This window comes from Anser brachyrhynchus (genome assembly GCF_964034855.1).
Source record: "Anser brachyrhynchus genome assembly, chromosome: 18".
Lineage (NCBI taxonomy): Eukaryota > Metazoa > Chordata > Aves > Anseriformes > Anatidae > Anser > Anser brachyrhynchus.
In genome coordinates this window covers 1,070,372-1,089,734 of record NC_137711.1, presented here as the reverse complement: position 1 = coordinate 1,089,734, position 19,363 = coordinate 1,070,372, and the positions used below count along the sequence as shown (strand labels likewise).

Below are 19,363 nucleotides of genomic sequence, written 5' to 3'. Positions count from 1 at the left end.
AGCGAGCTCTGTGCCCATTTCAGCCAGCAGAAAAAATGATGGTGACTGTTAGTTGCCAACACCTAGCATAATTTTTCCAAATGACTGCAAATCTGCTTGTTAGGAACAGTCACCTGGACTGAAAATTAACATTCCCTCTCCTGAGAGGCCAGGCACGACCCCGGCCATGGAGACCCGGGCTGGATAGGGCTTTGTGTGCTCACTTATTTAAAGAACAAAACATTTCAAATCATCCACCACTTCCACCCTCGTCCCCCAAACCAGAGGACAGCAAAATCACCGCTGAGCTTTCTGCAAAGTGACTTTTCAACACCAAAGAGGAGATAAGTTCTCCTTTAAACCCCATTACCCTCAGGATGTAAAACGTATGTGACCTTTGCAGAAAAACAGCTTTCCTTCTGCCTGCCCAGCTAATACCACAGCAGAAGGTGGCACAGCTCTTCCCTCCCCTCCTCCAGGCCCTTTGTCATTCCCACTGCTGTTTCCCATCACATATGAAGTATTTGTGTTCTGATTGGCAGGTTTCTAATACAACTCTCTCCCTAAATGCCTTCTCCTCCTGTTTTTCCTACCCATTCACATTGGTTTTCAATCGGTCTTTCAATCTCCTTTCTCTTATTCTCTTCTCTGTGTGAGCAGCAGTCCGTAATGCAGATGGGCACCTGCCTCCTAATTAAGTAGCAAGCAGCTTCTCTAACAACTGACTGCAGAGCCACCTCAGCTATATTCAGAAATTTCCCTTTTACTCTGTTTTATTCTAGACTTTATCAGCTTATGCCTTTAAGTTTTGCAGATCTCTCTTTTTTTTTTTTGACAGATTTTCTACTGCACAGCATTAGGTCTTCCTACAGCCTTACATAAGCAACAGCGTAAAAGCAGCCCCAGAGACACAAGGGTGAGCCTACTGTCTACAAGAACAGAGGCACGGAATAAATAAGCACACAACATTTGGCACGCTGAAAGTGAGAGACTGCACCTCTCCACTCAGCTCCAGGCAAATTCACCTTGGAGGATTTCTGTGGCAAGAGACAGAGCTACACCAGGCGGCGGACCCGGAGTGATGGGAACAGTATACCAAGCTGGCCCACAGGTAAAAAGGGCTCAGCAGCTGGCAGTCGTGTTCTGGTCTTAGCTGCACATCAGAAACGAGCAGCACTGGTGGCACCTGCGGTGTAGGCACCTGGAACAGGCTGGAGGACGAGCAATGAAGGACCCAGGCTGGAAGGGAGGCTCAAAGGGCCTTCAGAAAACTACGCTGGGACAGCACCTCTCCGTGCTGGGGGAGTCTCTGTGCCTTTCCCTCGTCCAACACCAGCTTTAACTAAGAAATGCAAATTCCAAAAGCCAAAAAGAGAATACAGACCCAGTGAGGATGGAAAGCCAGGCAGCTGATGGCTCCAACTCTTTGTCCCATAAAACCATCGTAGTATTTGATATTGTTGATCAGCTCACCATTTCCATTGTAGATTGCAGTGAACTGATTCATTGAGCCACTGGAAAGGAATCAAGAGAACACGATGTCATTGACAGTGTTGTGGTAACACCGGTGTTATCACCCACAGCCCCTTTTTCAGCTGGGGAGACCTCAGCTCATCAGGCTAGTGTGCGAGGAGCTCTTATAAGCAGTGAGATCGACTTCAGCTGTACCATGGCAACCTCAGTACAGAGAGATTTGCAGAAAGGCTCGAACCACAGCCCCCTGTTACACTGTGTGACCGAGAGAGAAGACATGAAAAGCTGATGTACGCGCTCACTGGAAGCAGATCCCCCTGCAACCTCCAGGACACACGGCTGCGGACCGGGTGCCGGTCCCCTGCTCCGTGCCCAAACACACACGTGCTGAATTTATACAGGGATCTGACATGGGAGTGAGAGACAGCATGCCGTCACTCTGCTGGCAGTGGGATGCACTAAGGCATGGCGGGGATAAAATACCTGAACTGAAAACATGGGAACGAAACTGCATTTTTTATGGTGAGGTTAAAACAACAACAAAAAAACCACGAATGATGTCTGCAGAGACAATTTGTCCTCTCTTTCCACTCCAGAGATGCAGGAGGTGAAACTGGAACTTACCACGCAAAGAGGTTGGCTTGTGGGTGAATGTCAAGAGCCGTCAGCCCTTTGACTATCTGAAGGACCTTCATGGACTCTGGCATCCGGGGGTCGAAGAACCGCACATCTCCATTTACACTGCCAACACAGGAGTTTCACAATGTCAGGCTGTACCCGGACCAGATCCTAAAGCCCAGGGAACTGAGCCATATGCCTGTCTGCGAGCTGACCACCTGCATCAGAAAATTAGGATAGAGAAGACACGCACCCTTGCCTTCTCTATCAGCGCAGCTGAATTTCCACTGATGTCACTTTTATTTGGTACCATCCACAAAGCATTAAGAGCTGTGCAAACAGCCTGCCTCTGCCCTCAGGAGCGATCCATTAGTACTTTTATCACTTACAGCCCATCACCGAGTGCAAGTGCCTTTACTGTTATGTCATACCCAATACACTAAGCTACATGTCAGAACCAAATTCCTTCTCCTTTTCACAGTAGGAAATTGTGTTAGAGAACTGTAACCAGATGGGATCTGCTGGTACGATCTATTATGCCAAATGCCTGGACACAGACGCATGTTCTTGCTGTCCAAAGTACTCTGTGGACCAGGCGTAACAAATGCTGCTTAACACTCGGGCGATATGTCAATCCTATTAATGACTTTATCAGGGAAAAGACAGGGGAGAAAGCAATAATGGCAGTGACAGGATACTGCACTTAGTAGATGAAGCACTTTTCAAACACAAATGATTCGTTGTTGTTAAGAGATCTCTCTGAAATACATCAGTAGAATCACATCTGTTGAAAGTGAAGAGGATGCATCTTCCCCTATAGCCCTGGCACAGAGGGCTGAGGATTTTGCTATGATACATCTGCTCTTCCGTGCTTCTTAGAAGAGACTGGTGTAGGGAAAGACCCACAGAAATCTTACGGAAACTAAAGTCAGCGTCAACTCATCTGACCTTATTCTACTGGCAGCAGAAGTAAGGCTTGCTTTTGGCACCACAACTTTTAAAGCGTTTCTTCCCTCCAAGTAGTATGACAAGATGACCATATACAACTACAGAGTTAAGAACATCTGAAAGCATTAAGAAGCATATTGCCTTCAGTTTCTTCACCTCTGGAATATCTAATAGTGATCAAAAGGCTGTTATACAGGGTTACTGATATCATTATAAGAAGCTGCAACTCCAGCTGTCACATAATTAAATCCAAGACAAATTAAACTTCGGGTTGATTTCATTCCTGAAGACTGGATAGAAATATTATTTGAGAGAGATCAAATATACAGTAAATTCATTTAAAGCTTTGAACCTCAATACGATTGAAAATGGTTCGGAATATATCGGAAGACCATGTAAGAGCTTTAAAATGGAAACGAAATTCTGTGGTGAGGGGACTACTTATGAGAACATGGTTTTAAGAAAGCACAGCCCAAGTGAACAATAACAGTCATCAACAAGTCAACAACAGCTAACTACTAAACCAGGATATTCAGGTGTTTAAGGACCTTTTCAGACAATGCTGTCAGCCTGACAGAAGCAGGACTGCTGATTAATTAGGTGTAACTTCCAAACGAGACATGGGGAAAGACATTGCCCTAATGTCCTACGTAATTGTGTGTTGCCATTGTAGAGCTTGCCAGTAACTAGGAAACAAGCCTACCATACATTTGCCAGCTCCAAATTCTCCCATTATTCCACGAGTGTTTTGGGGGAAGTCACTAGTGAACTGCTGGAGAGCAGGAAAATGCTGTGGCGGCACTAGCACGTAGATCAGAGAGGCTGAGCGAAACATCGCGTGGTGAACCACTGCTGAACGATGGAGAGAAGCAGAATCCGGGTCTGAGTCACCCAGCCTGTCTTGCAAACTCCCATCCCTGGTCTGGATGAAAAGTTTCTCTACGATTCAGAGAATTACTCTACAAGCAATACAATGCCTTGAAGTTCTTTTTTAGGAAATAGTTATGCCAGGCCCTCTTACATCCTAACATTTGTTGGGTTTTTTTTGAACCTTGCTGTCAACTAAAGGCCAGTGAACCGGGATAAACTGAGAGTGGTGTGGTTTGTCTTAAACAGAGTTCCTCTGGGATGGGACCAGCCCTGCCTTTTGAGGTATAACATTTTCTCATACTTTGTCAATCCTGAGAAAAAGCATCATTTGTTCATGAGGGCACTGAGGAGAGGGAAAAAATGAGCCTTCAGATACAGGCTGACCAAGTATACAAGCCTGACCCCTGGGATTGTTGAAAGAGATTACAGAAAGGAAGATTAAAAACTCTAATATGTGAGCTTGACAAATCTGTCAGCGGCATCACTTAAGCCCCTTTCTGAAAATCTTAATAATTTTTTGCCGGCCCATCCCCCACTCCAGAAATGTTCTGCACCCTAGAAAACTGTTTTGTTTTCATTTTGTAATCAAGAAAAAGGGCCTCTCTGTGTGCAGTGTTTTTGTGACAATAAATTATATTCTGCTGTTCTTTAATGGCTAAATAAGTATATGCTGCTCTCTATGCAGTATTTACCAGGCAGCAGAAATGGATTTATGTGTAGAAAATTGCTAAACAGCAAAGTAATCCTGCACAGCAATATGCCCAACAGATGCAACATAAACCTCCTTCCTTCTCATGTTCTATCTCAAATGACCCCACAAAGATGCTGGCAATCAAGAAGAACAACCATAAGATATGCTATATCTAGCTTAGGTTTCTGGTTCACTTGATTCCTCCCTCACATGCCTCGTGATAGTGATTTCAGCACAGATACCTTCTTGTTTACTCTCAAACCTAACCAACAGGCTTCCAAGGAAAGCTTCACTTTTTTTTTTGCCTTCTCTCTACCACGTTTGAGCAGGAGTTAATTACTGAAGCAAATGTCAACCTAAAAGCTTTACGCTCTTACCTTCTGAAATACCAGAGGTGGATTTCAAACAGAAAAGCAAGCTGTGTTTAAGAGAAAACCGCTCAAAGAGTAAAAGCTCTTTTACCTGACACTCATTATGTTGCCTTCAGGATGTTTCTGCAGGTATGCCTTCACCACCCAGGCTGTGTGCTCTCGGTAGGTCATGACACGGCTGGGGAACAAGCAGAGAGGAGAAACGTTGTGAAGGGAAGGTGGAGGAAATGCGAGGATCCCACCGAACCCGGGAAGTTACCATTCACTCAGAGCCATCCTCCTGTCGAACACGCGGATGGAGCCATCACCCAGCCCTGCCACGATTAGTGAACGATGAGAATCACACGAAAGGCTGGTCACACAGCTGTCCGCTCCGGTGGGGATGTCCTAAGGAGAAAGCACACAAAAGCCCAGTTGAGACCACGGTGTGTCTTCAGGTCTGCAACCCCAAAGAAAAGGTGCTAGAGTCAAGGAGCCAGACGCTCCCTGCGCCCTCCTCCTCTTCCATGCACCATTCTGTACATCAGTCCAAAACTAAACCAGGGTTAAACCCTGATCTGCGCTGGTGCAAAGCTTTTCTCCAGGCTCTCTGGACATGACCAGAAGTGAAGGAGCGGTGGCCCTGAGGATGACGGTCACTGCTGCTGTCCTGTGTCAGAGCCACGCAGCCCACAGTTCGTCCCAAAGAGCCCAGAGAAAGAATTCCAGCAAACCCAGCTATTGGTTCTGGTTTATAAACCAAAACCAAGGCAAGGTCTGTTTTGTGAAGGAAAAGTTAATGTTATTCTCTACTAAAAATATCTAATTAGTTAAAGTAAATGGCCAGAGGAGTTATTTCTCCATAAACCATCTTTTTTGGATACAAGTTTTGAATGCCACTGGAATGGCAGGCTGGATGCTAAATATTTGGAGGAGTAAAGTCAAGTAAGATGAATATACCTGTAGAAAGGAAAAACTCATAATGCCATATAAAAACACATATAAACCCAGGCACACAGTATGGTATAAGGCAATATTATCTACGAAAAATCTGCTCAAGGAACAAGGCTATGAAATGTCAGCCCTTCTTGTGCACCAAATCAATGCCCAAACAACTTTCAGGAAATAATTCAAATGTCTCTTGTAGAAGAATCTACAGAAAAACCCTGAACAGCAGAATGCAAAACAGACCGGATGATTGATTTAAGAGAAATATTTCCTACGCAATAAACCCAGGTCTAATAAGGTTTTAATTTTTATTTTTTTTTAGCACTTAGCTCTCTTCCTCCTTTCACCATTAGGATCATCACTGCACCTCTGCAGCACCCCGGTGTTTGCTGCAATGGGTCAAGTTGAGCAGGAGACAGCAGGACTGGCTGAGCGTGACCTCCCTGCCCTCCCAGCAAGGCAGCGAGTGCTGCTGCAGCAGCTTTGGTGCTCCTGAACGTCAGAGCCTGACAACACAATGAGCTGCCCAGCTACAACGTGGTGCCACAAAACCTTTTACGCAAGATAAAGCCGGCTGGTGCTATGCCACTTATCAATCCTTGCTTTAGGACCACGTGAGAGGAAGATTCAGGTTATCTCATTAGATGCCAGACACTGTGTGCATTAAAAACAAACAAACAAACATGGAAAAGGAAGACTGGAGCTTGCATGGACAGCTGTGCTGGGAACATGTTGCACATTCTTATTCTGATGCTTGCTGCTTTCCCCCTTTCTACTTGCCATAAACAAAAGAATTATTTGGAATTATGTCTATGATGGGTATATAGAAAACAAATCAATTGAAATAGGTAAAAACTAAGTAATATTGCAAAAGTAGGAGGACAATCAGGAGGCACGTTAGAACTGCATTAGCTAATTTCACACTTCAATCCTATTTTTGCTTCTGTGCATATTCACCTTTCCTAGTTGCTATTCACAGCCTTGGCTGAGTGAAGAAGCTGTTGGCTGGAGGCACCAAACTTCAGGGGCTGTTTTCAGACAGCTATTCTAACTGCCTAAAAGCAGATCATGTCTTTGAAGCAGAAACAAGCAGCAGAAGTGAAAATGAAGTACTTGCTTCTTCAGCTACATCCAAAGTGCTTCCAGAGGTTCACTTTTTTGCAGTTCAAAGAGTGGGAAGGCACCTTTATTAGCTTGGATTACACAGCCCTGCTGCTCTTTGTGCTGAATTTCAGTTTCCCAGTGTTACTGAGTCAGGAAGTTTCAATCACTTGAATTTCAACACAACCAATCTTTGTAATTAAAAAAGAAACAACGTGTTTTTAGATACTTTCAATACAATCATTAATCCTCGTCATTTAAAAGATTTTCACCTCCTGAATTTTGATGTTCCCTAATTTACATAGAAAAAACAGTACGTGAATGTAATTAAGATCAACATAGGCTTAATTATCCGGCATTGCAGGGTCAAAGTGTCATAATTAATGTTCATCCACAGGTAATTAATTTCTAGCAGCTTTGAAAACTGGTCTTCTTTTTCTGGCTCCAGCATGGTGACTTCATTCTCACGGGCCAGCTGCTTCTCCTTGTAATTCCTCAGAACCTTTTACCTGGTTACAATTGACACGAGCGCTCGCACTGCGTTTTCCCCATTACACGGTATGGAAATTAATGCCTGACTGACACAACACGTTTGTGTTGCCTCGTTTCAGAGGTGCCGTGCCCCGTTCCGAAAGCCCCTGAGCACCCCAGCGCGTGGGTCTGCAGCCCCCCGCAGGCTCGGAGACACGGACGCGCTTCGGTACCTGGGCGATGCAGCACCGAGCACATTTCTGGCCTGAGTCAGCCTGGCTGAAGCTGGCAACAACCCCCCTGACTTCATCTGAGCAGCGTGTGGTCAGGGGGTGCTGGTGTTTCTGGCCCGCTGAGCACTCGGGGCAGACCCTGAAGGTACGTGAGCGCCGAGTGAACGCGGCCTCCCTGGAAGCAGGCCCTCGGCCCACAGGTGCAAGAGCGGCACTGTGCTTTGGTCAGTGCTGCGTGCTTCCAGAGAGGTGGGGATGGTCCGAGTGCTCTGCCACCTGGCCAGCTCACCACTAAGTCTCCTGAAGGATTTTTATGCTATTTCAACTGCATGCTAATAGGAAATCCTGGCTGCATCCTGGTGACTGCCTCCGGATTTCAGAGGCCTCACCTTTCCCAGACGTTACCGCACACCATCCAGAGCAACAGCAGCAGCTTCCAGACCTGACACTAAGCATGTGCTCTTTTTTATTTGTCTTGTAACACGACTCTGAAGCAGGAAAGCAGCGGATCCGGAACCATGGGCCTGTCAGCTCTTCACAGACAAGTCTCAGACGCTTTGGCAGTGCATGGGTAGCTAGCTCGGTGTGTGGGATGCTCTGGGAGAGAAAAGGTTACTGGGACAAGCATGCAAATGTTACCTGCACTTTCATTTCCCGATCTGTGTCCCAGATCCGGATTATCCTCACGTCTCCCGAGGTCATGAGGAGCCCGGTTTCTTGTTCCCAGTCGACCACCATTCCTGCTCCTAGGAGAAAACACAGGCAGGGTGTGCAAATCACTCTCAGCATCAGCACAGGTGCTAATTACAACACCAGTTTCTGTAGCACAAGGCCGTGATCCTATCATTATTAGAGAAAATTTACAATTGCATACACACACATCCATACATCCTCCAAATAGGATTAAATCAGCTGGTCATGGATTTGAGTCCAAAATATGTCTTTTACCTCTTTGCTAGCTCAAATGCTCAGAAAAGCCTAGGAGCAGATGGCCTCCACAGGCAGGGGGATGCAGCGCTCCAGGGACTTTGCGAGGCTGCTGGGGTCTTCTAAGGGAGTCCGAGTAAGTTACCCACCTCCTTACAGGATACCAGACTAAATGAGGACTGAACTGGTGACATTGCACACAGCGAGAGGCGAGAGTCATTGAATTGCCATGATTCCTCATTCTAATAGAAATCTGGCTGAGATGTTTCTAAATAAGGAATAGCAACATCCTTGCTGCAAGATACTGAATTAAACAGCTTGGTAGGAGTAAAAACTAATTTGCTACACTGACAAATAAGGAGGGAACATTCTGCAATTATACTGACTGAAATACATTTATTAGAGCTTTTGATCCTCATCTTTAAGGGCATAAACTGATTGCTCGTTGAAGTTTACCAAAAAATCCCCTTGTAATTCTCTTGCAGCATGGATGGATTTTCTATCCCCCAAACACTTGACATTGGCATCTGCTTGCAGACAGGTTGGTAGACTGCATGAGCTGATGAACTTCACTGGCATGGCAATTTCCAGAGAAAAGTGTATTTCACCTCCTTTCCCAGCTGGGGGAATAAAATGTCCAAAAGCTACAGCGTGAGCTCCCTCACCTAAGCACGGAGCACACAGCCATCAGAACAGAAGAGAGATTTGGGCCTGGGAAGTAACTGGCAGTGAAACCCCTGAGTCGATGGGGGAAATCCCCGAGGTACAATTTTTGAATAATTAGAAGAACTTTTGTACCACCTGTGTGCTGCCTCCCCAGCACGTAAATGTTTTGCTTGAAGCAGAGAGCTGCACACCAGCTATCTGCTGCTGTTCATACTGCAAAGGCTGACCGACCCCAAATCTACGAGTTTTCCAGGGAGACTTTTATTCATAGGTAAAAAACAAAAAGAAAGAAAGAAACAAAAAAAACCAGAAGCACTACATGAGTGAACCTGACGAGAACTCCAGTTTTTGCCTGTTTGCCTTTGCTCGGGCAGGGCTCTCCCTTCGGCAGAAGGAGCATCTTGTTTCCTCTCAAGCAGCAGCTCGCTGTCCTGTGCGTGCCCAGCTGGGACTCTGCTGCCGAGGGAAGTGCTCGACAGCCACACACAACACGAGCCAGAGCCCTCTGCAACACGTTAGTACTGGGAGCTCCTGCCCTGAGCCTCTCATGGTTGCCTTCAGGGGGATTCCTCTATTCCCTCCCTGCACATACTTCAAGGACAAGTGCACACCTGGCTTGTCCAAAAGGGATAAGCATGATCATGCCACAATTGACTCCTAGGAATTAGCCCTAGCAGGACACTAAAACATACTACGACATGCTTTTTGCCAGTTAAGGGCCATAAGTACACTTTTTACCACACCAAGCACCTTTTCAAGTGGAAACAACAGAAGCAACTCATGAACACTGAGCTTTTTTTCCAAAGATGATGAAATGACCTTGTTTTGTACAGACCCAAATAAAACGTTTTGCCCATCCCCTTCCTTAGCATCACATTCAAGCCGTTTCCTGATCTCGCTGCATACCACTGAGAAGATTACTGACATTTATTGACAGTCTTTCATCTTACTGAAGGAAATTCAGGACTCCCAGCTAAGCTGAGCGCTTGTATCTTTATCTTGCGAGTCAAATTGATTGTTACTTCAGATTGCCTGGCAGCAGAGAGGGCTGCTCGAGAGCTGAGGCAAACAAGCAGGCAGTGATTTAGATGATAAACATCACTGAAGTGTTTTCATTTGTCATCTTGTTTATGGCCCATGCGACAAGATAAACCTGGCAGGCTGAGATAGATATCGCCATTACCATCGCTGATGGAGTTAAGTAAGCAACGTGCTCTTAGGCAGTTTTAAAGTTCCCGATTTTCCGGTTACATCCCCCGGTTTGAAGACAACGATTTCCTTCAGTCTGACGGGTGCCAGCAGCCCCCGACCTGCTGAGGTCCCAGCACCTCCTGTGGTGGGGGACAGCGACGGTGAGCTCAGAGCGAGGGGTGGCAGCTTTTGCGCTGCCGCTGTCTAAGCTTCCCTGGGTGCATCTGCGGGGAATGTAATCACTGAAAATATTTCACTGGGGGAAGAAGCCCCAGAGTGGCGTCAGTTTGTGTAAAAGCAGTACAGAGAGCTCCCATGAGAGGTTACTGGGTAGAAAGGACAAGGGTTTACCCCTGAAACAGGAACTGACGGGAGGAAAGGAGGGGGGCGATTCACACAGGGCAGCTCTCACTGTGCTGGCTCCAAAACTTCACATCGGTGCGTGGTGCGGCTCGGGGTCTGACATGCAGACAACGCAGCTCCTGCCTCCCTTATAAAACGTACCGAGCCTGTGTAACGCTAACCTCTGCTCTGGGAGAGGCGAGTGCTCTCTGAGCACTTCGCTCATCCTGCAACAAGCAATCTTCTTCTCTTGCCAGCCTCATTCTCTCAAGAAAATACCATCCTTGCTTCTCCTCAGCTTACAGGGTGCTCACATTGCCCGAAGCAACAGAAATACCAGGATATTTGCATGAAGGCACAGGCACGGAGAAGCCCTGGCTTCCTCAGGGTGGGAAGGGAGCAGCTCTCCTGCAGCCCCCGACCTGCTGGGCTCCGGCTGCAGAGGTCGCGCGCGTGCCGGCGCAGCGGCTGCGGGGACTGCGGGGAGCACGGCTGCAGCCCGGGGCTGCACGAGCCTCCGAGGCTGCTCTGGCACGCAGCCGGGTGAAATGCTAAACTGGAATTAAACGTCTGGAAAGAACAAAAGCCTTTGTATACTCCCTTAAGCTGTTCGGCAGCGTGTAACGGGGAAGGCTTCTCCTGACTGCGAAATGTTAAATTCGACGCTGACACACGCGGCATGAAACGGAACAGAAATAGCTGAACTATTTCTAGGTAAGGGCAAATGTTTTCGTGGTGGAAATGACACAGCATTGGCTCATGTTTACATGTGAAATTCCTAGTATTTTGGGATGAGAAGCAAATGGGGACATACTACTAATTGCCATTTCCTTTTTAATTAACAGAGGTCCTTCTCCAGGATGTTCCAACCGAGACCGCAGCTCACCTGCTGTGTTCTGGCTCGCAGGTGTCACGTAAGATGCCTCCCAGCCTTACTGTGGCAAAAGGGTAATGATGTATTCCGCAAACGCAAGCTCAGCTCCTTGTGTGAGCCACCTCACGAGGTTCGTGTATTACCTGCTGCCCTATTTCCGAGCACCCACCTACTTACAGAAGCGGAGCAACGAGAGGCAGCGCTGTGACACCTCCGCACCTGCCTGACAAAGGCTGGGAGTGGGACCGTGGCACTCCCAGAGGCCGAGGAATTGCAGGGACAAGACCCTAACAACATAGTTCCTTTAATGCATCATTAATTAAGGTTAACACTTTCCCATAAGGAATGTTACATTCTCAGATAGCAAGCAACAAATCTTCCACAATTCAGGAAAAAAAAAAAAACTATTTTTTTTTGTTGAGTCTTTTAACACAAATACTTGCAGTTCTGCATGATGCGAGATGATACACATAGCAACACATCAATAACCGTTCTTGAAGCTGTAACTTTCTATTGCTGTTCCCTCAGAATTCCCCCTGAGCATCAGATATTTGTCTCAATGGGATAGTTCCTTGTATAAATTTCAATAAATAACGGTGGTGCTGAAAGCAGCTGCATTCTGGGTGTCTGCACTTATTTTTATCATGACTGGAACGTGGCCAACTTGCACTGGGCATTTCAATGAGATCAGAAATACCTACACAGACCACAGAATAAAAGCAACTCCAATTCTGACTGATGATTTTTTAATCACCGGCCCTCCTGGTTGAGCAATGAGGCGCATCACTGTTTTAATTTCCAGGAAGCAGTGGGAGGGTGGTGTGACCTCACTCTTCATTAATTTCTACAACATCCTTTCAATAAGTGTCACTCTTCTCCTGCCAAGGACTATGCACAGCAAGGGGAAAGAGTACCTGTGATGCTGGGAAGCCAATTGAAAGAACACAAACCCCTGGAGCTGAAACTCCTCCAATTATTTTATTTCTGTAAAAATATCTGACCAGAACTAAAGAGGTTCTCCCGAACTTCTTATTCCTAAAGGACATGGTAGCAGCCCCTGGGAGGTGTGGGAAGACTCACTTTACCTTTCTCTCTCCCCCTCCTGTTCTCCAGCATAAGCTCCGTTTGATTTTGATCTGCTCCTCTTGCAGGTTAGAGCCTTCCCTCTGCTGAGGCTCCTCTGGCACAGGCTGCCCCACGTGGCTCAGGAGCCCTGCAGCTCCCCGTGGCACCTCCCGCCAGGAGGCTAACTTATTTCTAAGAGTGCTCGGGCTGCCTTTCCAGCCTCTCCCATCTGGATTGCTCACAGACTGCCAGAAGAGTCAGCATTATTCAAAGCAGAGCAGAGCAGAGCCTCCAGAGGGTAAGGTCCTGTTTTTCTGCAAAGCAGGTATTTGACGTCTTCGTTTTGTATCGGAAACCCCGGGGGAGCAGGAAGGAAGCAGGGAACTGGCAACTATGTGCTTTTTCTTCCTTGCTTGTCATAAGTAGAAATTTTCTTGAGGTAGGACAGATTATGGCTGTTTACACATCAGAACTAAAAACCCCCACGAGGCAGCGATGGATAGAAGTGCGCACAGGTCAGATGTACACCCTCTTGTTAACAACATCTCCTGCTTCGTACCGCACATTTGGTTAGCGGCGTGCTGAGACACCCCGAGGGAGCTCTGCCGGAACAGGAGGTGAAGCAGCCCGGGCAGAGGGTCACACTAAGGCACCCCGAGACTCCGGCCGGCTCAGCTGCCTTCGGGACGCTGTACTTGCCAGCTGCAGGCTTCGCTCTGTGCTCACTGTGAACTTTAGGGATTTCTGTGCTGACTTGCACGGAGTGGCCCGATACGACCTGGACCATTATTAAGCCCTTGGTCTTCCTGCAGCGTGCCGCTGAGCTGCGGTACAGCAGCGCCTGGTGACTCCTGCCTCACCCGGCATCCAGCGACGCATGAACGGAGAGACAGATCCTTAGCTTTCATTCAGCAAAATGCCCACAGAAGGCTAGGCAGTGAGAGCCGATTTTTGGTGCTTTAGCGACAAAATGAGCACATTTTAACTGAATACAGCTGATTTATTCCGCTGCCAAGCAAATGGCTGATCTCCTATGTTTTTAAGACTTCCTTGGTGAGGGAGAAGGAATCCTGTTGCTGAATATTTCACTAGGAAAATGCCTGGTCGGAAAATGCTAATGACCCTTTTATATTGATTCACAGTTATTTGTGTGCTTGGGACAGAGTGCACTTGCTCGGCATTAGCAGCGCTGATCTCACGAAGGAGTGGCCGGTGTTTCCTTAAGCTGCTCAGACGCCTGCTTTACCGGAGCGGGGAATTCCCCGCAGCCAGCTCGAGGTAATTTTAGCCTTTCCATTGGCCAGTGGATTTTTGAGTGAAATACAGAGCCAGAATGCTGAAAGCAACGCATCAGCTTTGCTAATTTCTATCCTAGGCTCCCAACAGTAAGAGATCTGCAAAGACCTCAAGCTGAAGAGCTTCGAACTGCACAGCACCGCAGTCACCTTTGCTCTATTCATCACTACAGACACATTCAGCTCTTATCAGTCAGCAAATATTAATGACTGATGAACAGCCCAGGAAGGCTACGTCAACATTCACATCCCTGGAGGTGCAGGCACACAAGGATGCCCTGACACATCAGCCATCTGTTTCCCCCAAAGACCTCGGCAGCAGAGGAGGGGGCAGGCTCCACAACGATGCAGGCTCCGTGCAGCCCTGGCTTCTACAAGCCGGCGGCTGGGGAGTTCATTTACCTTTCTTCCACATGAAAGAACAGAACTTGTACAATTTACTGGGCATATTCTCGCCAAAAGACTACGACCACTCTTCTAAGCCTCCTGGGTAAGATTCGTAAAAGATTCTTGAAAAGCTTCTCTTTTTCAGACGATATTTATAGCAAAAGTGCATTACAAATAAACCCCAGCACCACATTAGCTTAACAGCCGCTCACATGTGGAACCTGTCAAACTCCTTTGCCCAGGGATGCTTTGAGATCTTCCTAGAAATAGAGATCTCTACATCCCAGAAACCCACCCATGCTTCCTCTCGCTGCAGAAAGCTCCAAGAATGACACGAATCTTTGTCCTTTTCATTGGTGGCTGGCTAAGCTTCCCTAGAGAGCACCGGCACCCTCCCTGCACCGCTCACGGCTGTTACAGACACATACACAAGGCAAGGAGTGGGAGAGGGAGAAGCAGCAAAGCTTTCCAGGAACCACAAGGACCCAGCAATCATTCAAAAACAATGCCAAAAAAAACAACAGTCAACCAACCAGACGTCAGACGAGGAGCTCCTTCCCACCCCAACTGGTCATAGGTAACAGGAAAGAAAGCACTCACCTCCCTGTTTACTTCTGTCAAGATAGATTGAAACCCTTCGGGCCAGACCTGTGAGAAGACAGGGATTAAGGGGTTGACGCTAAGGGTAAGTTGGTCAGCCAGAGCAAAAATAAATCTTAAAAAAGGATTAGAAAAAGCAACTCAAATCAAAGGAAAGGACATAAAAGAGAAGCAGAAGCACCAAGAGCAGCACATGCCTCCATCCAGAGAGCAGGCATTAGTTCAGTCACAGCATTTCCTGGGAGCCATCAACAGCGGCGCTTGTCGTGTGTGCAGTGAGTGCTCTGGCTGCCTGACAACAGCACAGATTTGACATTTCTTCTCGAACAAGGAGACTCCTTTGTATGATCTGGTCCCTGTTCTGAAGTGAAATGTATCAGGAAGTGACAGACAGAAATCCAAATAGCTCATGGCATCTGCACAAATCGAACCACACACCACACACCAAGTGGCTGCCACGAAGGGCCCGGCTGCAGGCGGCTCGTGCGGCTGTACTGCGGCTCCTTCGCCCCCCCCTTCACCTCCTTCAGCACCCGGGGCACACACACATTACAAGAGCTCCATTTAAACGGCCCTTACGTGGGAAGCGAGCCACGGACACGGGTTAGTTCCTATCCACTGTCAGCTCCCAGGCAGTAAGAGAACACTGCAGCCAGCGGGGAATGGGAGGCGGCTCGGGGTGGCCCTGGAAAGCCCGAGCACAGGAGCCCGGGCGTTCGGGAAGAGACCCCGAGGAGGTGTCCGGCCCTCCTGGGCCCCCGCGGAGTGAGGCTCTGGCTCGCCTTGCTGAACCACACAAGGGAAAACAACGCCGGCTCAGCAAGCAGCACGCAGGGACCTGGGGAGGGCCCAGCCGAGAGGCAGGCCGTGGCAGTCGGCAAGCAGCCGGTTACACTTCTCTGTTTGTCCGAACTCCAGAGCTGCAGGGCTTCAAAGGGCAAAGCCATCCTGACTGGGGGACCACACCTCGTTTCCCTTTGTCACAAAGAAGCAACACAAAAAAACTGCAGAAGCACTTGTGTGACCGCTTGTCGCAGCAGACAGCTGGAGAGAGCAAAGTCAGAGCAACCCCGAACCGAGCTCTCACGCAGGCGCCGGGCGATGGGTTACCGTGCTGCCCTGCAAGCTCCCGCCCATCACAGGAACAGCAGCTTTCCAACGTCCTTTCTATAGGAATTGCCTGAACTCCAAGAGCTTCCTGCTGTGAAATCACAGCTTTGGAGCACGTCAGATTTACATTCTTCCTACACCGCTCACTAGAAAATGCTTACCTTTTCCTACATCTTCTCTGCAAAATCTATCATGGCTTGAAACACTACGGCGATTAACGACATGTGTTTTGCCTTTTTCTCTCCCCACCCCTCTCTCATATTTGTCAGGTGAGACAAAACGTAACGCTGCTTTTTGCTAGAGCAGTTGATACCATAAACATCCTGATTTTAAGAGACTTTCTTGGTGCACCGTCAGTGCAGATCTAAGATCAAAATCAACAGATCTCATATTGGAAAAAGAAGAGAAATAAAAAGTGTGCCCGCACAGCAGTTTGACAATGTTTAATTAAAGGCCCCCCCACCCTGGGTCTGAGTCTCAGGTCAACTAAAGTGCCATGAACTGGGGCCAAGCTGCTTCTGGGTGAGCCCCGCAGTGCAGACGGGGGTTAACACTCACTTCGCTGCATTAGCTCATTTCTCTTACCTTGAGCTGCGTGACACAAGCAAGGCCCAAAGAGAGTAAGTTTAGGTTTTGTACCTCACTTTGGATCACTCCCCCATACCCAGCAGCCCCTTAGCGTCTGTTATTGTCCACTTCCCATTACTTTGACAACCCAGTGACGCTTTTCAAGCTTCCAGAGGATGTGCTTGGGCTTTGTATATCCCTCCCTCCTTTTATAAGAGGGACAACTGCCTAGAAAAGTCAGTATTCAGGTTGCGAGAAGATTATTAAATTCAGAAATGAGCATAACATGGGAGAAAAGGATGGGAGAAGAGAGAAGGAAATCAATATTGAGAGCAAACAAACCCCATTAAAACTCCTGAGCTCTGCAGCTTCAAAGATGCATCCTCAGTTTTATGAGCCAGTGCTGGACCACAACTGTGGGCTTGGCAGCAAAAGATGACTGTTCAATGGAGCGTCTCATTTCCAAGGGGACTTGGTCTACATAGCTCTTTTGAAGTGAGCACAGTTATTTCTCTCTCCACAAAAAAACCTGCCCTTTTCTTCTTCTGAACCTAATTCTATTGTTCTGAAGGTGAAAGGCAAAGAAAACAGGGCCCAGACTTCCTAAGACCTTACCAGAAGGAAAAGGGCAAAAAACATTTGAAAGAGAACAGCTTTAAAAGTTTCAACACACTTGTTTTGGCAAGTGTAACCATTCAACTCTTACAGCTAAATCAGCTCTTGCCTCAGCTGGTAACCTATTTTGCAACATCAAACATTGATGCTCTGGTACAACCCTTCCTTCTACATTAAAGCCCTGTAGAAAGTAAGGTAAGATCAGCAAATGCTATGCCTTTGTAAGGTGCACGTAGAAAGTAAGGCAGGAAAAAGAATTAGCCTGAAGGTTTGGTCTACAGCTGTCAGCATCTTCCCTGACCACAAGTGATGATGCAGCAAGAAGCCGGTGATGTGCTAAGAGCAGTCGGGGGGAATTCCCGGACATCGGCTGTTTGGGTGAGTCCATTACCAGCACCAAGGAAGCAAGATCCTGAACCCAGGCATGGCAAACGTTAACCAACGTCCTTCACGAAAACCGAAGTTGACAAGAAAGCAATACTCACCAACTGAACGCTACAAAGGGCAACCTGAGATGACTACTGATTACTTTCCTCTCTGCCTAAGGAGGAATGCACTGTGCGTTACCACTGCTTTCGTCCTACTTTTATTGACATCGCTGCAAAGAGCAGGTTTTGACCACGGCAATTTTCACAGTATGCTGCAAACTTCCAGCAGCTTCTAATCAGTTTTGTGCACATATTTCAGCAAGGCACAAAGCCTAACATTACCTCAAATGCAGTTTCTCTTTGCTAAAACACCAGAGATGGACCATGAGGTATTAAGGAAAACACAACAAATAGGAGCTCAACAAGGCAGCACTGGTAAAATCCAATGAATAGCTAAAAGAGCTGTGTCAGACTCCTGTGATGAGCCCTGCAGGCTCCAAAATGAGAACTGTCAGATTTTAAGGTCAGAATGAATGATGATGGTCATCTCATCTGACCTCCTGCACAGCACAAGCCAGAGAACCTCACCCAGCAATTCCTGCATCAATCCCACAAGCACTGATTGAACGACAGTGCACCTAGTAAAACTTGTAGCCTTGATTAAAAATATTCAAGTGACAGAGAATCACCATTAGAGCATCAGTACATTATCAGGTCTCAGGAGGACAAAACGTCCACCTCCTTTAACGTCTTTGAAAACAGACTTCAGGGTTACCTAAACTAGTCGTTTGGTTTCATCCTGTGTATGGCTGGACACCAGTGCCCCTTTTTACACCTTTTTCTACATTTCCTAACATTCAAAGCTGGTCAATGTTTAACTGTGCTGTCCCGTATGCGTCAGATCTAGATTGCATGTTCTCTTGCCACCTCCTGACCCACAATGAGCAGTGGAGATTAAGTGCTAAAATTGAGCTAAATGAAGTCAGAGGTGCGACATGCAAAGCTGTGCAAAGGCTGAGCAGCCCATCAGAAAGAAAGAGGCAGTATGTGAGCCACTATCCCACCGACAGGGAAGGAGTAACCTCCGACCACCATGAGCGCAGAGCAGGACAGTGCCCAGTTCCACCGTTGTTCTACAGCTCTCTCCTTAGGAACAGCCTAGAGGAACGCTTGGCCAAAACAGCTGCTGTGAAGCTTGTGAAGGACAAGAACTTCGTGCCCTTTTGCTCCCCAGCAAGAGGCTGCTCTGGTTGTTTTTCAGCACGTATGTGAGGTTGTTGTGTTGGGCTTTTAGTTTTGTTGGTTCGTTTTGTGAGAACTGGAAAAGTAATTCCTCACCAAGACTTGGCCTAAGGCCATTCCAGAAAGGCAGAGACTGTTAAACAAGGATGTTACTGGTGGCTGAGGTTGAGAAACCCATTTTACTCTACCCATCCCTAGAAAAAGCCCTAACATTACAAATCGTTTTTAACCCCTCCACCCCACCTCCCACAAGAAATCTTAGTGGGGACCTACCTCGTGTAGTTGGCAGCATGTCTGACAGCCCCTGCCAAGCAGTTACCATCTCTGGGTTCTTTTCCAGGTCTGCAAAGTTCTTCCATACTCTGATGGCACCATCATCTTGGGAAGCACAGAAAAGAGAACACAATGCAATGCCACCGCTGATGCCACCCT

At 47.4% G+C, this 19,363-nt stretch overlaps 1 protein-coding gene across 2 annotated transcripts in view; it reads right to left on the bottom strand.

The window, feature by feature from the left end:
• Window positions 1-19,363, bottom strand: part of RPTOR (regulatory associated protein of MTOR complex 1) — a 145,874-nt gene that overhangs the window by 2,765 nt on the left and 123,746 nt on the right. Inside the window, exons 28-34 of one of the 2 annotated variants that reach the window (XM_080560980.1) lie at window positions 19,205-19,309; window positions 15,030-15,077; window positions 8,322-8,428; window positions 5,210-5,337; window positions 5,042-5,128; window positions 2,077-2,193; window positions 1,364-1,493 (exon numbers count right to left, since the gene is read on the bottom strand). In XM_080560980.1, coding sequence (XP_080417106.1) covers window positions 1,364-1,493; window positions 2,077-2,193; window positions 5,042-5,128; window positions 5,210-5,337; window positions 8,322-8,428; window positions 15,030-15,077; window positions 19,205-19,309 — 722 coding nt within the window. The remainder of the gene's footprint in view (window positions 1-1,363; window positions 1,494-2,076; window positions 2,194-5,041; window positions 5,129-5,209; window positions 5,338-8,321; window positions 8,429-15,029; window positions 15,078-19,204; window positions 19,310-19,363) is intronic. The other variant, XM_080560981.1, reaches the window with a different exon arrangement.